The sequence below is a fragment of the Cnephaeus nilssonii genome (genome assembly GCF_951640355.1).
Source record: "Cnephaeus nilssonii genome assembly, chromosome: 6".
NCBI classification, from domain to species: domain Eukaryota; kingdom Metazoa; phylum Chordata; class Mammalia; order Chiroptera; family Vespertilionidae; genus Cnephaeus; species Cnephaeus nilssonii.
Genome location: NC_137077.1, coordinates 61606714 through 61622117, shown reverse-complemented (window position 1 = coordinate 61622117; position 15404 = coordinate 61606714). Strand labels below are relative to the sequence as shown.

Sequence of the window (15404 nt, the reverse complement as noted above, 5' to 3'; positions counted from 1 at the left end):
TTAAAAACAAAAAAAACAAAAAAACACCACCAACAACAACAACTAAAAACGATTTATTACAGAGGTAATAATATTCACTACTTAAAAAATATAGGTGAGTAAATATTTGTAACATTGCAGCCAGATAATCTTAAACAGGTTGGTCTCTATCATTCCAGAAACATTTCTGTATTGTAAGTACACATATATTGTATATAAAGGTTTTTAAAATGGTAACACACAATTTTTTAAATTTTATTTTCAAGTACAGTTTACATTCAATATTATTCTGTATTAGCTTCAGGTGTATAGCATAGTGGTTAGATAATCATGCACTTTACAAAGTGTTGCCCCGATATTTCAAGTACCTGCCTGGCACCATAATATTACAATATTACTGACTATGTTCCCTATGCTGTACTTTACATCCTTGTAATTATTTCATAAATACTAATTTATTTAAGTTTTCTACTGCAACTATATTCAACATGTCTATTAAGCAAAAGCATTCATATTTCCCACACATCGTCATGAAGAAATGAAAACTAAATTAATTAAATAAAGTCTGTCTTTAAGGCAAATGTTTCCTCTCGAGAAGAAATGTAAAAGGTTTTACCTGACAAAGTGTATAAGCGTGAAAACCAGTCTTCTGTCTCAGCAAGCCAGCGGCTTTCCCCGTAGGTGCCGTAAGTAAAACTTCTATAGCCTTGTCCGCCTTTGGCGGCCTTTGCTCGGTAAAGGTAATCCACTCTTCTGGTACATCCTGGTCTTGTTCAAAGTCTTCACAAGCTTTCTTTACTTCTCTTTTCTCCAACAGCTCTCTATGCCTAAAAAGATGGCTAACAATTGTGGTCTTCCCACAACCGCCTTTCCCACTGATGACGGTCACGGCATTGGAGCACACCATCTCCAAAGCAGCCACCTGGTCCTGGTCCAGCTGATCTTCAGGTATTTCGGCATTACCTTCATCTTCACCATTATCCCAGATATGGTCACCACTGTCCTGTGTGTTGGCCTCAGAAGTTTCTAATGTTTCATCGGGCTTACTTTCGTTTAATGGATCACCCCTTCTTGAATTCTCAGGTTTTTTGGTACGAATAGACGCAAGCACCTTTTTGACATCGACATGAAAACACCACGGAGGCCGCGTCATCAGGTCGCCTATAGAAGAGGCAATGCTTTTCTCAGCCTGGTAAAGGTCATAAAGGAAGACACAGCCCTTCTTATAGGTCACCACGTTGATATCCTTCAAAAAGTCCAGACACTGCCAAACATCATAAAAAGACATCTCGTTTGACAACTGAGAAGTTAAGTCAGGTTCTTCCACATACGTGTGCCCATGCTCTCTACACAGCTGCTTCAGCTTAGAATATAGTATCAACCCATTCTTCTGCACATCAGTCATCAGGAGGAGGAGAGACGGGCACTGACAAAATGCTGTCCAACTTGCCTCACATTGCAAAAGCTTCAGCTCTCTGTAGGTGATCTTTAAGAAAATAAAGTTCGAGCTGTTTTGTAAAAATTGTACATGTTCATGAGTATTATTAAAATTACAGTAAAAACAATGTTATTTGTTAATAATTTTTAAGTCCCAGAAGACATGTATTTCAACTAAGTTTGGAGGAAAAATCTCTGTACCTAATATATCACTAATTTTTTATTGACTGTCCTGTGGTTAGAGCTCTATATAATTTTTAAATTAAAATTATAGTTTCTCAAAGCAATACACATAATTTTAATAGTCAAATAACACCATGAGATTTATCACTAAAAAGAGGAATCCCCTGACTTACCCATCCCATGCCTTCTAACAACACCACCTTCAACACTTTCAGTTTTTTTCTCCTGAAATTTATCTCCACATTTCTAAGTACTGTTTATACTATTCCTTAATTTTATTTTAAATTTTAGATATGTTTAAGTTAAATTTATTGGGGTGATATTGGTTAATTATATAGGTTTCAGGTCTATAATTCTATAAACATCATCTATATATTGTGTAGTGTGTCTATCACTTAAAGTCAAATCTTCCATCACCATATATTTGACCCTCTTTATCCTTTCCTACTTCCCTCTCCCCCATATTAACTCCCTATTATGGAAAGTCTTTCTCTACAGAAGATCTCTCTCCTTTATACCATCACCTCCACATATGCTTCTCCCCTTCTCATTTTTGAAAAAAGTTACAGTATACATTTTGTTAATCAATTTGGGTTAAATCAGTGTAAATAGGATTCAGATAAGTAACTTGATGTCCCATGATTACGTTCCTGTTCCTTAGCTTTATATTAAACACTGTGTGTTCTGTGAAGTTAATGACTACCTCATTTCCTTGGTTTCTTTTTTTAAAATATATTTTTTTATTGATTTCAGAGAGGAAGGGAGAGGGAGAGAAAGATAGAAACATCAATGATGAGAGAATCACATCAATGATGAGAGAATCACTGTAGTGCATGCCCTACACTGGGGATTAAGCCTGCAACCTGGGCATGCGCCCTGACCGGGAATCAAACTGTGACATCCTGGTTTCTAGGTTGAGACTCAACCACTGAGCCATGCCAGCTGGGTTACTTGGCTTCTTTAGTTTCCTATGTGCTTATTAACAACTAGAGGCCCAGTGCATGAAATTCGTGCATGGGGGTGGTCCCCTCAGCCCAGCCTGCACCCTCTCCAATCTGGGACCCATTGGGGGATGTCCGACTCACAATCCGGGACAGCTGGCTCCTAACTGCTCACCTGCCTGCCTGCCTGATGGCCCCTAACTGCCCCCCCACTGCCAGCCTGATCACCCCTAACCGCCTCTGCCTTCCGGCCTGATCACCCCCAACTGCCCGCCCTGCTGGCCTGGTTGCCCCATGCAGCCTGCTCTTCAGTCGTTTGGTCATCCCTCACTAACCCCCCTGCCGGCCTGGTCGCCCCACACAGCCTGCTGTTCAGTCTTTATTCTGGATGGTCAACAGTGAAACTTCAAGCCTCCTTTTCCTATTTGATTCCCAGAATGTTCACTGCTCTGATTGCTTCTCTACTGAATAAATATATATAATAATCTAATATTCTGGGATCTTATTTTCCAGAGCATACAGAAACCAGTCATTTTACATAGGAAACAAATTCATTATTCTTGTATTTCTCAAACAGGGTGGGGAGGGTGTCTGTACACATTCGTGGGGATCCAAAAATTACATCAGAATTTTAAAATTGTATTTCCATTTGGAAAACCACCTTTAACCAAGTACGGCTAAAATTTAAGTGCCATGTTTGGTTTCCAATGCCACTGGAGCCTCTTGGTGTCTAATAATAACAAAAGTGTAATAGTTCATAAATGATATTGTTGTAACAACTAAAAAAAAATGAATTATATCATGCTATCCGATACGAACAGTGAAAGTTCTTACAAGTTCTAATAGGAAGGTACAGGATTGAGGTGCAAGGCAGAATGCCTTTGCCAAATTCATAAGAACTTGTGTCTTCAATGAGATCTATACTCAAGTTGCAAATGGCAATTAAGTTAGCAAAAAATGTTTGCCATATTAAATTAAATTATATAACTAAATTATTAATCATGTGAATGGCATTTATTTTGTTGTTTTGTTCTCCTTTATGCATTTACTGCATAAGAGCTAGAAGCACAAAAACTTTCTATTTAGTCCCTGGCCATATGGCTCAGTTGGTTGGAGCATTGTCCCATACACCAAAAAGTTGTGTGTTCAATTTCCAGTCAGGGCACATACCTAGGTTGTGAATTTGATTTCCGGTCGTGGAAGGTATGGGACACAACCAATATTTCTCTCTCATTTTGATGTCTCTCTCACTCTCTCTCTCTCTCATCAATTTTTAAACACACACACACACACACACACACACACACACACATACATATTCTCAGTTGAGGATTTTTTTTACAAGTTTGTATTTAATTTGTAACAATCAAAGAAACATACATTAGCCTGGCTGGTGTGCCTCAGTGGTTGAGCATCGATCCATGAACCAGGAGGTTACGGTTCGATTCCCTGTCAGGGCTTATGCCTGGGTTGCAAACTGGACCCCCAGTGGAAGGTGGGGAGTGCATGTGGAAGAGGTAGCTGATCAGTCAATAATTCTTTCTCATCATTGATGTTTCTATCTCTCTCTCCCTCTTCCTCTCTCTGAAATCAATAAAAACATTTTTTTAAAAAGAAAGAAAAATACATCAACATTGATGTCTATACAATTTTCCTTTGAAAGAGATACAAAAATTGTGAAGTTTGAGAAATCTTGCCTTATATAAGATTGCTAAATTCTAAGCAAAAGTTTTACTTACTTTACTAAATCCAAGCTTCCATGGATTTGTACCTAAAATCTCTTCTATCTTTCCCAACACCTCTTCAGAACTCGAGCTTATGAGCTGCTTAAAGTGTCGAGGCAGAAGAACTGGAAGGAATTCCATTATTTTTGGAAACTTCAACGCTGTCATTACACTTATAAATGGAACTGCAGGATACCAGAAAAGAACACATCAAAACATACAAATGAGCTCATAGACCAACCGATTTGATGGATTTTCTTATTTAGTACCCCTAGCTCAAGCAATCCAAATCAAAGAGAGATTAATAAATTTACTTTAACCAGCAAGAAAATTCATATTATAACAATTTGTTTGTACTGAGATGGTTTTCACTGTATTTAACACCAAAAATTATGTTCTTTAAATGCTTAGGTAACTTCCTAGTCTTTTGTTTCATTTTGCTTGCAAATAATTAGAATAAAATTCTTGACTCAATGACATAAAGATAAAATAAAAGCTAAATGTAAAAATTATACACATATTACCCTTTATAATCAATATTATTGTAACCGTGATCCTTTTGTCATTGAAGTAATATGATGGTGTTCTGCCAAATTTATTTAAAATAACTAGTAATTAAAATAGTCCATATATGTGAATGTCCAAATAACAAACCAAATTTTGAAAATATTTTAAATCATTTTGACTGAAATTTTTCCAAAATGGATTACTCATATTCTTGTCTTTCTCTTCTGACTTCTTAAATAGAGTAATTGACAACTCAACTTTTTCTTAATGACTCAAAGTAACCCTATGGACACAAAAGTTAGAGAGATAGAATCACAGTTTTGAAGCTGGAAAGGCACTTAAAGATCATCTCACCCAATCTCTTATATATATATATATATATATATATATATATATATATATATATATATAATTTATTTCAGAGAGAAAGGGAGAGAGAGAGAGAGAAACATCAATGATGAGTAAGAATCATTGATTGGCTGCCTCCCACACACCCCTTATGGAAGATAGAGCCCACAACCCAGGCCTGTGCCCTTGAACAGAATCGAACCTGGGACCCTTCAGTCCACAGGCCGACACTCTATCCACTGAGCCAAACCAGCTAGTACTCAGTCTCCTCATATTAAAGACTAGAGGCCCGGTGCATGAAATTCGTGCACGGAGGGGGGGTGTGTCCTTCAGCCCAGCCTGCACCCTCTCCAATCTGGGACCCCTCGAGGGATGTTCAACTGCCCTGATCATGATCGGACCTTAACAGGCAGTCGGACATCCCTCTCACAATCTAGGACTTCTGGCTGCCAACCACTCGCCTGCCTGCCTGCCTGCCTGATTGCCCCCAACCGCTTTTGCCTGACAGCCTGATCACCCCCTAACCACTCCCCTGCCAGCCTGATCAACGCCTAACTGCTCCCCTGTCAGCCTGATTGCCCCTAACTGTCCTCCCCTGCAGGCCTGGTTCCCCCAACTGCCCTCCTGTGCAGGCGTGGTCCCCCCCCAACTGCCCTCCCACAGGCCTGGTCCCTCCCAACTGCCTTCCCCTGCTGGCCTGGTCCCTCCCAACTACCCTCCCCCGCAGGCCTGGTCCCCCGCAACTGCCCTCCCCTGCAGGCCTGGTCACCCCCAACTGCCCTCCTCTGCCGACCTGGTCCCCCCCAACTGCCCTCCCCTGCAGGCCTGGGCCCCCCCAACAGCCCTCCCCTGAAGGCCTGGTCACCCCCTCCTACCCTCCCCTGCAGGCCTGGTACCCCCCAACTGCCCTCCCCTGCTGGCCTGATTGCCCACAACTGCCCTCCCCTGCCGGCCATCTTGTGTCCACATGGGGACATCCATCTTTGACCACATGGGGCGGCCATCTTGTGTTGGAATGACGGTCAATTTGCATATTACTCTTTTATTAGATAGGATGAGGAATCTGGAATGTCAATGACATACTTCAAAAGCAATATAAACACCTTTTCATCAAATCAATTTAAAAAAGAATACTATGGCCCTGGCTGGGTGGCTTAGTTGGCTGGAACATCATCTCGTAAACCAAAATGTTTTGGGTTTGAATCCTGGTCAGGGCATATATCTAGGTTTCAGGTTTGATCCCTGGGAGGTAACTGATCTCTCTCTCTCTCCCCCAACCCCCCTTCTCTAAACATAACCTCAGGTGAAGATTAATTAAAAAACAAATAAGATACTATGCCAAGATACCATTGTGGCAATATTTAAAACACCTAAGTCAGTAAGTATCTCAATTACACTAAACTCCATAATAAAAATCACACATACTTGTGTTTTCCACAGAATGGAACATCTTGTAATCTGGTTGGGACTCTTGCTGTGTAGATTGTTTTTTACCTTTCTTCATATTTGCCTTCTCAAAAGTTCTCAATGTTTCCCTAAGATTTTCAAAGTTGAGATTTTCATAGCCTAATGTTGCATTTACCCAAGCTAAAAATTTAGTAATAGTGTCACTTTGGACCTTACAGTCATTAAGAAAGAGGGAACAGATATTTTTTTGATGTGGTGGTGACATATCAGACTGTAAAAAGTACGATGGAAATCCTTGAACTTGATAGTTTCTTGATCCCGCAGGCTTTACTTGTACTTTCACTCGCCACCAAGGACCCGTTAATGGAAAATGTCCAGACACTTCACACTGCTCTCCAGTGTTTTCATCAGAAATTACAACTAAAAAATAAATAAATAAATAAATAAATAAATTTAAGTTTATTTAGTATATTTTAAAACCTGTTTCCCAATGTTTTTGTTTTTTAACCAAATCCATCATTCTCTGTAACTCTCCTCCGTGCTCCCCTCTGCCCCCCGCACACACACAGCACCCTGTACAGACATCTATTAGGGTGTCTATATTCCACTTACCTGTTTCTCTGTCTCCATCACTACCCTGTAAGCCCTCTAGCATAGGACAATGTTTCATTAGTCTTTGAGTTCCATGAGGTAAGCATGGTGCATGGCAAAAGCCTGCTCTTCTTCTAAAAGTAGTCCTCTCTCTGCTACTTTGACTTCAGCCAAAACTGACCTTCATGCAGTTTCTAAAAAATAAAAATGTCAAGGTCCCTCCCACCACCAGGCCTTTGAATAAGCTGTGCCATCTGCCTTAGGCGTTCTCTTCTTTAATGTTTATCCCATTTATCTCAGCTTAACTATCTTCTTCAGGAAATCCTTCACTGAATCTCATGAGTATAACCTCTCTAGCACAACTTACTATTTCTCCTAAGCACTGAGTAACATTATAGTTACTTCTGTGATTATTTAAAGAATGTCGGTTTAATTCACTAGATTAGTAAGCTCCATTAGGACAGCAACCTCATCATCACATCTCTCCAGGGTATCCCTGCAACAAACACCTTGCTTGAAACATGGTAGCTAGTCACTAATACTTTTAGGATAAATTACTAAACCCTCCACAAATACTTGAAAATTGTCTAAACCTGTGCTGTCCATTCACATGTTACTATTTAAATTTAAATTAAATAGGATATTAAAAATGGCAGCCGAGTAAGTGAATGCTGCTCCCAGGACCAAACTGGAATTATAACTAAAATACAGAAAAACTTTCTGAATAATCAATGGAAAACTTGCAGGAGAGAATCCTAATACCTGAGGACCAAAAGTGGAGACCACATAGAGACTGGTAGGAGGGGCGGAGGCATGAAAGGGCTGGCTGGGTGCCCACAGACAGCAACTGAAGTCCCGGAGAGAGATCTCAGCTGAGGGGGGTTGCCACTGAGAACCGTGGGATCTAATCTCCAAGCTGGGCCCCCCGGCAGAGAGCACTAGAACTGAGAAGGGTACCCATATAACATCTGGCTGTGAAAAGCTGCAGGGTTGCTTATCTTCCAGGGAGAGATGGGTGGAAATTCACACACCCTCTTAAAGGGCCAACACACCCTTTAAGGTGTAGAGCCACTCACCTTATGTTCCGGCAGAGGGAGGGCAGAGTGGATTGGAGCTGTGTGAGCAGAAGCCAGGAATGGGGGCTTTGGGGTTAGAGATCAAAAGGCAGACACCCCAGTTTCCTGTGCTGAGTCATTCCCTCATGCAGCAGAGGTCATCTTTATTACACAGACATTTGCTATACTGGCAACTTTGCCTGGGGGGGAAGATAGCTGACCCACCCTATTGGAAAACAACTTGCCCCAAGGTATGGAGTTCCTGAGACCCAGTCTCTTAATGGGTGGTATCTGGAAGATCTGAGTCTCTGCTTGATCTAATTAGTCAGAAACAGTCTGACACTGTTCAGAACCAGAGATTGAGGAGCATAGCAGATCTACCTATACAGAGTCACAAACCCAAACAGGCAGCCAAAATGAGATAAAGAAACAACCCCCAAATGAAAGAACAAAAGAATGCTCCAGAAGAGAAAAATATGAAATGGAGATAAGAAATTTATCTGATAAAGAGTTCAGAATAATGATGGTGATGATGCTCAACAGCATGAGAAAAGATATAGTAACTAGGAACACAGAAATAAAGAATGACATAGCACAAACAAAGAACACATTGGAAGGAATACACAGCAGATTAGGGGAAGTTGAGGATCAAACCAGTGAATTAGAAGACAGGGTTGAAAAAAATCCCTCAATCAGAGAACCAAAAAGAAAAAACAATTAAAAAAAAAAAAAAAGGACACCTAAATTAAAAAATAATAATAAATAAATAAATAGGACGGCTTAAGGGAGGTGGGGGACAATGTGAAACATAACAATATTAGAATAGCAGGTGTTCCAGAAAAGGCAGAAAGGGATAAAGGGATAGAGAACGTGTTTGAAGAAATAATGGCAGAACTTCCCTAACCTGGTAAAGAAAAAAGTCACACAAGTTCAGGAGACACAGAGAACCTCAAGCAAGAAGAAGCCAAACAGGTCCACGCCCAGACACATCATAATTAAAATGCCAAAATTAAAGACAAAAAGAGAATCTTAAAGGCAGCAAAAGAAAAGCAAACTGTTACCTATAAAGGCGTTCCATAAGGCTGACACCTGATTTCTCATCAGAAACTCTACAGGCCAGAAGGGAATGGCATGAAATACTCAAGGTAATGGAAATCAAGGATCTGAAACCGAGATTACTATATTCAGCAAGGCTACCATTCAAAATAGATAGTCAAGCCCTAGCAGGTTTGGCTCAGTGGATAGAGTGTCAGCCTGCAGACTGAAGGGTCCTGAGTTTGATTCTGGTCAAGGGGACAGGCCCGGGTTGCGAGCTCAGTTCCCAGTCGGGGGGGGAGGGGGGGGGCGGTGCGCGTGCAGGAGGCAGCCAATCAGTGATTCTCTCCCATCATTGATGTTTCTATCTCTCCCTTCCCCCTCCTCTTTGAAATCAATAAAAAATAATTAAAAGAAATAAAAAAAATAGACAAATGAAGAGCTTCCTGAACAACAAAAAAAAGACTAAAGGAGTACATCGCCACCAAGCCAGCATTACAAGACATGCTAAAGGGACTGCTGTAATGAGAAGATGAAACAGAGAGAAACCTAGGCATACAGAATTACAATGTAAATAAGTGAGTGTAAGTGAGTACCTATCAATAATAACCTTAAATGTAAATGGATTAAATGCTCCCTTTCAAAGATGTAGGGTAGCTGAATGGATAATGACCCAACTATATGCTGTCTACAAGAGACCCGCCTCAGAACAAAACACACACACAAGATGAGAGTGAAGGGATGGAAAAAAATTTTTCCATGCAAATGGAAAAGAAAAAAAAATTGGAGTAGCAATACTCATAGCCGACAAAATAAACTTCAAAATGAAGGCCATTACTGCCTTGTCTGTTTTGGCTCAGTGGATAGAGTGTCAGCCTGTGGACTGAAGGGTCTCGGGTTCAATTCTAGTCAAGGGCACACACTCGGATTATGGGTTCAATCCCCAGTGGGGGGCGAACAGGAGGCAGCCGATCAATGATTGTCTCTCATCATTGATGTTCCTATCTCCCTCTCTCCCTCTCACCTCCTCTCTGAAATCAATAAAAATATATTTTTTTAAAAAATGAAGGGCATCACGAGAGAAAACAAAGGTCACTATATAATACTAAAGGGATCGATCCAACAAGAGGATATAACCCTGGTAAACATATCTGCACCCAATATAGGAGCACCTAAATATAAATATTTTTTTTAAATTCATAGGGGACTTTAATGGAGAGATCGACAACAATAGAGTCATAGTAGGGGACTTTAACACCCCACTGACTTCACTGGATAGACCTTCCAGACAAACTATTAACAAGGAAACAGTGACTCGAAAGGACACAGTAGATCAGATGGATTTAACTGACATTTATAGAACATTTCACCCCAAAGCTGCAGAATATACATTCTTCTCAAGTCCACAGGGATCGATCATTCACAAAGCTAGACCACATGTTAGAACACAAAACAAATATTTAAAGTTCAAGAAGATTGAAATCATATCAAGTATCTTCTCAGATCACAGTGGAATGAAATTAGAAATCAACTGTAGTAGAGACACCCAAAAACATTCCAACATTTGGGGTTAAATAGCATGTTACTAAACAATGAATGGGTTACCAATGAGATCAAAAAAGAAATCAAAAACTTCCTGGAAAAAAATGTAAATGAACAAACAACAACCCAAAATCTCTGGGACATAGCAAAAGCAGTCCTGAGAGGGAAGTTCATAGCACTACAGGCATACCTCAAAAAACAAGAAAAATTAACAAAAAACTACTTAACTCTACAACTTAAAGAACTAGTAAGAGAACAACAAGAAAAGCCCAGAGTGAGTAGAAGGGAGGAAATAATAAAGATTAGAGCAGAAATAAATGACAGAGACTAAAAAATAACACAAAAAAATGAGCTGGTTCTTTGAAAGGATAAACAAGAATGATGAACCATTAAGCAGACTGATCAAGAAACAAAGATAGAGGACCCAAATAAATAAAATCAGAAACAAAAGTGGACATTGTGGATGAAATAGACAAATTCCTAGAAAAATACAATCTCCCAAAACTGAATCAGGAAGAATCAGAAAATCTGAATAGTCCAATAACAACTGATGAAATAAAAGCAGTAATAAAAAAAAAACTCCCAGCAAACAAAAGCCCAGGTCCAGACAGCTTCAGGGGGGAGTTTTACTAAACATTCAAAGAACTAACACCTATATTTCTCAAACTATTCTAAAAAATCCAAGAGGAAGGAACACTTCCAAGCTCTTTTCATGAAGCCAGTATTATCCTAATTCCGAAAGAAGATAAAGACACTACAAAGAAAGTTGTTACAGGCCAATATCCCGGATGAATATAGATGTTAAAATCCTCAACAAGGATTTTAACATCTATATTCAACAAAATATTAGCAAATCGGATCCAGCAATATATTTAAAAAGATCATACACCATGACCAAGTGGGATTTATTCCAGGGATGCAAGGCTGGTACAATATTCGCAAATCATTAAACGTGATACATCACATAAACAAACTGAAAGGCAAAAATCACATGATTATATCAATAGGCACAGAAAAAGCATTTGACAAAATCTAACACCCTTTTTTGATAAAAACTTTCAGCAAAGTGGGAATAGAGGGAGCATATCTCATCATGATAAAGGCCATATATGACAAACCTAAGAACAGAAACAAGACAGGGATGTCCGCTGTCACCACTCTTATTCAACATAGTACTGGAAGTCCTAGCCACAGCAATCAGAGAAATAAAAGGCACAATACCAGATTTCAAGTTATACTACAAAGCCACTGTAATCAAAACAGCCTAGTACTGGCACAAGGACAGGCATATAGATCAATGGAACAGGACAGATATCCCAGAAATCGACCCAAACCATTACACTCAATTCATATATGACAAAGGAGGCAAGAGCATACAGTGGAGTCAAGACAGTCTCTTCAATAAATGGTATTGGGAAAATTGGACAGATACATGCAAAAAATTGAAACTAAACCACTAACTTACACCATACACAACAATAAACTCAAAATGGATCAAAGACTTAAATTAAGTCGTGAAGCCATAAAAATCCTAGAAGAAACTATAGGCAGCAAAACCCCAGACATCTCTCATAGCAATATGTTTATGGATACATCTCCTAGGGCAGTGGTCGGCAAACTCATTAGTCAACAAAGCCAAATATCAACAGTACAACGATTGAAATTTCTTTTGAGAGCCAAATTTTTTAAACTTAAACTTCTAACGCCACTTCTTCAAAATAGACTCGCCCAGGCCGTGGTATTTTGTGGAAGAGCCACACTCAAGGGGCCAAAGAGCCGCATGTGGCTCGCGAGCCGCAGTTTGCCGACCACAGTCCTAGGGCAAAGGAAACTAAGGAGAAAATAAACAAATGGCACTACATCAAAATAGAAAGCTTCTGCACAGCAAAAGAAACCATCAACAAAATGAAAAGGGAGCCCACTGTATGGGAGAACATATTTGGCAATGATACATCTGATAAAGGGTTAATATCCAAAATATATAAGGAACTCATACAACTTAACAAAAGGAAGACAAACAATTCAATTTAAAAATGAGCAAATAACCTAAATAGACACTTCTCCAAAGTGGGCATACAGAGGGCCAAGAGACATATGAAAAAACGCTCAAAGTCACTGATCATCAGAGAGATGCAAATTAAAATGACAATGAGGTATCACCTCACACCTGTCAGAATGGCTACCATCAACAAATCCACAAATGACAAGTGCTGGTGAGGATGTGGAGAAAAGGGAACCCTAGTACACTGCTGGTGGTAATGCAGACTGGTGCAGCCACTGTGGAAAACAGTGTGGGGTTTCCTCAAAAAATTAAATATGAAACTGCCATTTGACTCAGTGATCCCACTTCTAGAAATATATCCTAAGAGATCTGAAACACCAATCAGAAAGAATGTATGCACCCCTATGTTCACAGCAGCACAATTTACAATACCTTAGATCTGGAAACAGCTCAAGTGCCCATCAATAGATGAGTAGATAAAAAAGCAGTGGTACATTTACACCATAGAATACTATGCAGCAGTAAAAAAGGAAGAATCTCTTACCCTTTGAGACAGCATGGAGGGACCTAGAGAGTATTATGCTAAGCGAAATAAGACAGTCAGAGAAAGACAAGTATCACATGATTTCACACATATGTGGCATCCAAGTAACAAAATAAACTGATGAAGGGAGTGGATCCAGAGACATGGAAGCATGGAACAGCGTGTGGAATCTTGGAGGAAAGGCAGGGGAGGGTGGGTGGATGGGAGGTAATCAACCAAAGATCTTGTATGCATATACATGGACACAGACAATAGGGTGGTGAAGGCCTGGGGCGGGGGACGGGGGTGGTCTGGAGGAGGTCAATGGGGAAAAAACGGAGACATGTGTAATACTTTCAACAATAAAGAATTATTTTTAAAAATAAGGAAATAAAAAGAAATAAATAAATTTAAATTAAATTTTAAAGTTTAGGTCCTTAGTTGCACAAGCTGCATTTCAAGTTCTCAATAGCCATATGTGACTAGTAGCTACTGTACTAGACAGCACAAATATAAAACTATGCCATCATCACAGAAAATTGCACTGGATGGCATTGGTCTAAATAGTAAAATATTCTAAACAGCAGTCACAAGTATAATTCATAGCATAGGAAACTACACACGCTAAACACGGATATCAATAGTATTAACACAAGGTTAATGAATCGATGATACCTTGATGGTGTTTCTTGGGTGCCTGTGTTTTCTTTTTTAATATATTTTTAATGATTTCAGAGAGGAAGGGAGAAAAATAGAAACATCAATGATGAGAATCATTGATCAGCTGCCTCCTGCATGCCCCCTACTGAGGATCGAGCCCACAACCCGGGCATGCGCCCTGACCGGAATTGAACACGGGACCCTTCAGTCCCCAGGCCAACGCCCTATCCACTGAGCAAACCGGCTAGAGCGCCTGTGTTTTCTAAGCAGCTGAAAAAAAATCACGTATTTGACTCCAGGCTGGATATGGAAATCGTTAAAAAGCCCCCGATTCACTACCTCGAAGAGTTGTAAACAGCCCTGACCGGTGTGGCTCAGTGGATAGAGCATCCGCCTGCAGACTGAAGGGTCCCAGGTTCGATTCCAGTCAAGGGCATGTACCTTGATTGTGGGCACATCCCCAGTAGGGGGCGTGCAGGAGGCAGCTGATCGATGTTTCTCTCTCATCGATGTCTCTAACTCTCTATCCCTCTCCCTTCCTCTCTGTAAAAAATCAATAAAATATATTTTTTAAAAAGAGTTGTAAACATTAAGAGAGATAACACATGTAGAGCACAAGCTTAACACATAGTATTTGCTCAAGTTACTGCTACTATATTACCAATATAATTTTACCCTAACTAGAACAAAACTGCCAGGCCGCCCCACAGGGAGTCTGTGAACGGCGCTGGGCGCCTTACCCAGGACAGGGTCACACCAGAAAGCGGTGCCTCCACCTCCCACGCCACCCCCAGGCTCCCGGGCTTCCTCACCGCGGAGGCACCCGGGGAGGCTGCCGGCCTTGAGGCCCCCACTGCAGAGCTCCTCGGCGTCCACAAACACCGGCTCTTCCTCCTCCTCCTCCTCCTCCAGGCAGTCATCGTTCTCCGGCACCAGGGCCTTGGACGGGAGCAGAGGTCCCTGCAGTTCGCGCACGGAGGCCATAACTCAACTCTCTGAAACTGAACCCAACCCCGGAAAACCCGGGCTGGGTACGCGGCCTTCATCAGCCAATCAGGTTCGCGGCTGCAAGACCGTCAACTTCCGGGAACGCCAGTGCGAGCGCGGAGGGGCGGGGCTGCAACGAAGCTCCGCCCCCAAACCTCGGGCGCGCTCGGTGTGCACCGGGTGCGGGGAGAGGGGGGGTCAGTGCTAGGACGGAACCAGGTGTTTGGACGAAATCGAAATCAGCACGCTGGGCAGCAGCATGTGTGGCACCTGCTGGACCGCTAGCCCACGACATCTCCTTCGGAGACAGAATCACAGGGCAAGGCCACGTCTAGTGAGCCTAGGGAGCTCGGAAAAGCAAGCCCTCCCAACACCCCCAAAACGAAACTCCAGATGCCCTTCTGGACCGCTGGCCACCAGCCATAGCAACTGGTCCTGACTGTTTGGTGCCTCTGTTTCCTTAAGGAATTGGATTTCGCCCTA

At 41.1% G+C, this 15404-nt stretch overlaps 1 protein-coding gene across 1 annotated transcript in view; it reads right to left on the bottom strand.

Moving 5' to 3' along the window:
* HELB (DNA helicase B) overlaps positions 1–14932 on the bottom strand; it is a 44805-nt gene extending 29873 nt beyond the window's left edge. The window contains 6 exon segments of the mRNA XM_079775191.1: positions 504–516; positions 518–558; positions 560–1465; positions 4280–4449; positions 6545–6946; positions 14747–14932. Of these exon segments, the coding sequence (XP_079631317.1) occupies positions 504–516; positions 518–558; positions 560–1465; positions 4280–4449; positions 6545–6946; positions 14747–14918 (1704 nt within the window). The 5' untranslated portion in view covers positions 14919–14932.
* Between the last annotated feature and the right edge of the window lie 472 nt (positions 14933–15404).